Here is a 1,471-nt window from a genome sequence, read left to right on the forward strand (position 1 = left end):
GTACCTTTGATGTACACATATTCTTATAAATTACAAATGTACACTGTCAGAAATCACTGTACAGCTGGTATTTGATCATTTTAGGTATGAATTTACAAAAAGAAACTCATTATTTTGAGTTTTAAAGCTTTATGAGAGGTAGGTTAAGTACTTATTCTTCCAATGTTATTTATAGTTTGAAGCAAGTTTCAAACCATTACAGACAAAAACATCTGTTTTACTCATTTACAACCTAAAGTTCTATGTGTTTTTATTTGATGATCAGAACTTATGTAACCTCAGAAATCTTTGTATATTACTTATTTAATAAGATACAGAAAATGTCTGTGAAACACAAAACAAATATAAATCATTCAATACATGCATATCCAAGTGTAAAATACTTTTCTAGCACTCAACAGGCTAGACAACCATCTCCCACACAAAATTTGCAAGCATTAGTTGGTCTACACATCAGTCTTACATAAACTGTTACAATTTTTAATGATGAATTAACTACTTTCTTGACCCTCTCCTTCATATCTACTTGCTATTCCTTTCTGGCCTTCTGTTGTTATGGCAACTGGAGTTTCTCCAAGCTTCTGTTCCAAGCCTCTCCAGCTTCTGTTTAACAGAAACTCACCTAAAAATAATCAAAACAAGTCTGAATATTTGAAATATGCAAAATAATTAGACTGTTTAAAAATATTGCCTACTTTATAGTAACACAATACATAAGTTATCCCATTGGGTATTGACCTCCAGTAATTAGCTTTACCTATTCTAGTTTAAAACTAAGGTAATTTACTGCTTTGATTTTTTTGTGTGATTTTTGTGGTTTGATGTCATCTTATTATTAACTTTGTGGCCTAAGCCAATGATATAATTATAAAATGTTATCATATATTACGACTGGTGTTTGTTCTTTCTTTGGAATAAACTGTAACGAATTTGTTATTATATATTTATTTTAATATCAACGTTGTTTAGATTTAGTTTATATTTAAAACATGTGTAGCTTATAGTGTTAAATACGTATTGCGAAACTCCCGCCTATTCTCCATAGTTGTAGAAGATTCTCGAGAGTAAGAATCAACAATGTGTATATACTTAAACGTTTAAATGTAGCACAGTATTGTTACGCAAGTCTGTATCTTCTAGAAAACCTTCCCACGCTTATAAATATAACCAACACATGCACCAAGAGAGTGTCTATTAGTAGTTCACTATAATCAGTGTGCTATAAACTTCGAAAGCTATAACTGTGATTTTTCTAACACTTATCAATCGGAAAACTTAAGATATTTGACCAGGAATATTCATAAATTTCTATCGTTACAAATCGTTTAACTTAAGTGGATTCTCATCGGACATTAGTATTTTTACAAAAACAGTACCTAACTTCAATGGTGGAAAACCTAGCATGTGTAGCCAAGGACAAAGCTAGCTAGCTTCCCAGCGAATCGTATCTTGTAATTTACTCACTCATCAT

The 1,471-nt window shown here is 31.0% G+C and overlaps 1 protein-coding gene across 4 annotated transcripts in view; it reads right to left on the bottom strand.

Moving 5' to 3' along the window:
• Positions 1 to 224: 224 nt before the first annotated feature.
• LOC106458119 (2-(3-amino-3-carboxypropyl)histidine synthase subunit 2-like) overlaps positions 225 to 1,471 on the bottom strand; it is a 12,008-nt gene continuing 10,761 nt past the window's right edge. For all 4 annotated transcript variants that reach the window (XM_013917578.2, XM_022384265.1, XM_022384266.1 and 1 more), the window contains exon 8: positions 225 to 622. In XM_013917578.2, the coding sequence (XP_013773032.1) occupies positions 492 to 622 (131 nt within the window). In that variant the 3' untranslated portion in view covers positions 225 to 491. The remainder of the gene's footprint in view (positions 623 to 1,471) is intronic.

This window comes from Limulus polyphemus, unplaced genomic scaffold, assembly GCF_000517525.1.
Source record: "Limulus polyphemus unplaced genomic scaffold, Limulus_polyphemus-2.1.2 Scaffold418, whole genome shotgun sequence".
Classification (NCBI taxonomy): Eukaryota; Metazoa; Arthropoda; class Merostomata; order Xiphosura; family Limulidae; genus Limulus; species Limulus polyphemus.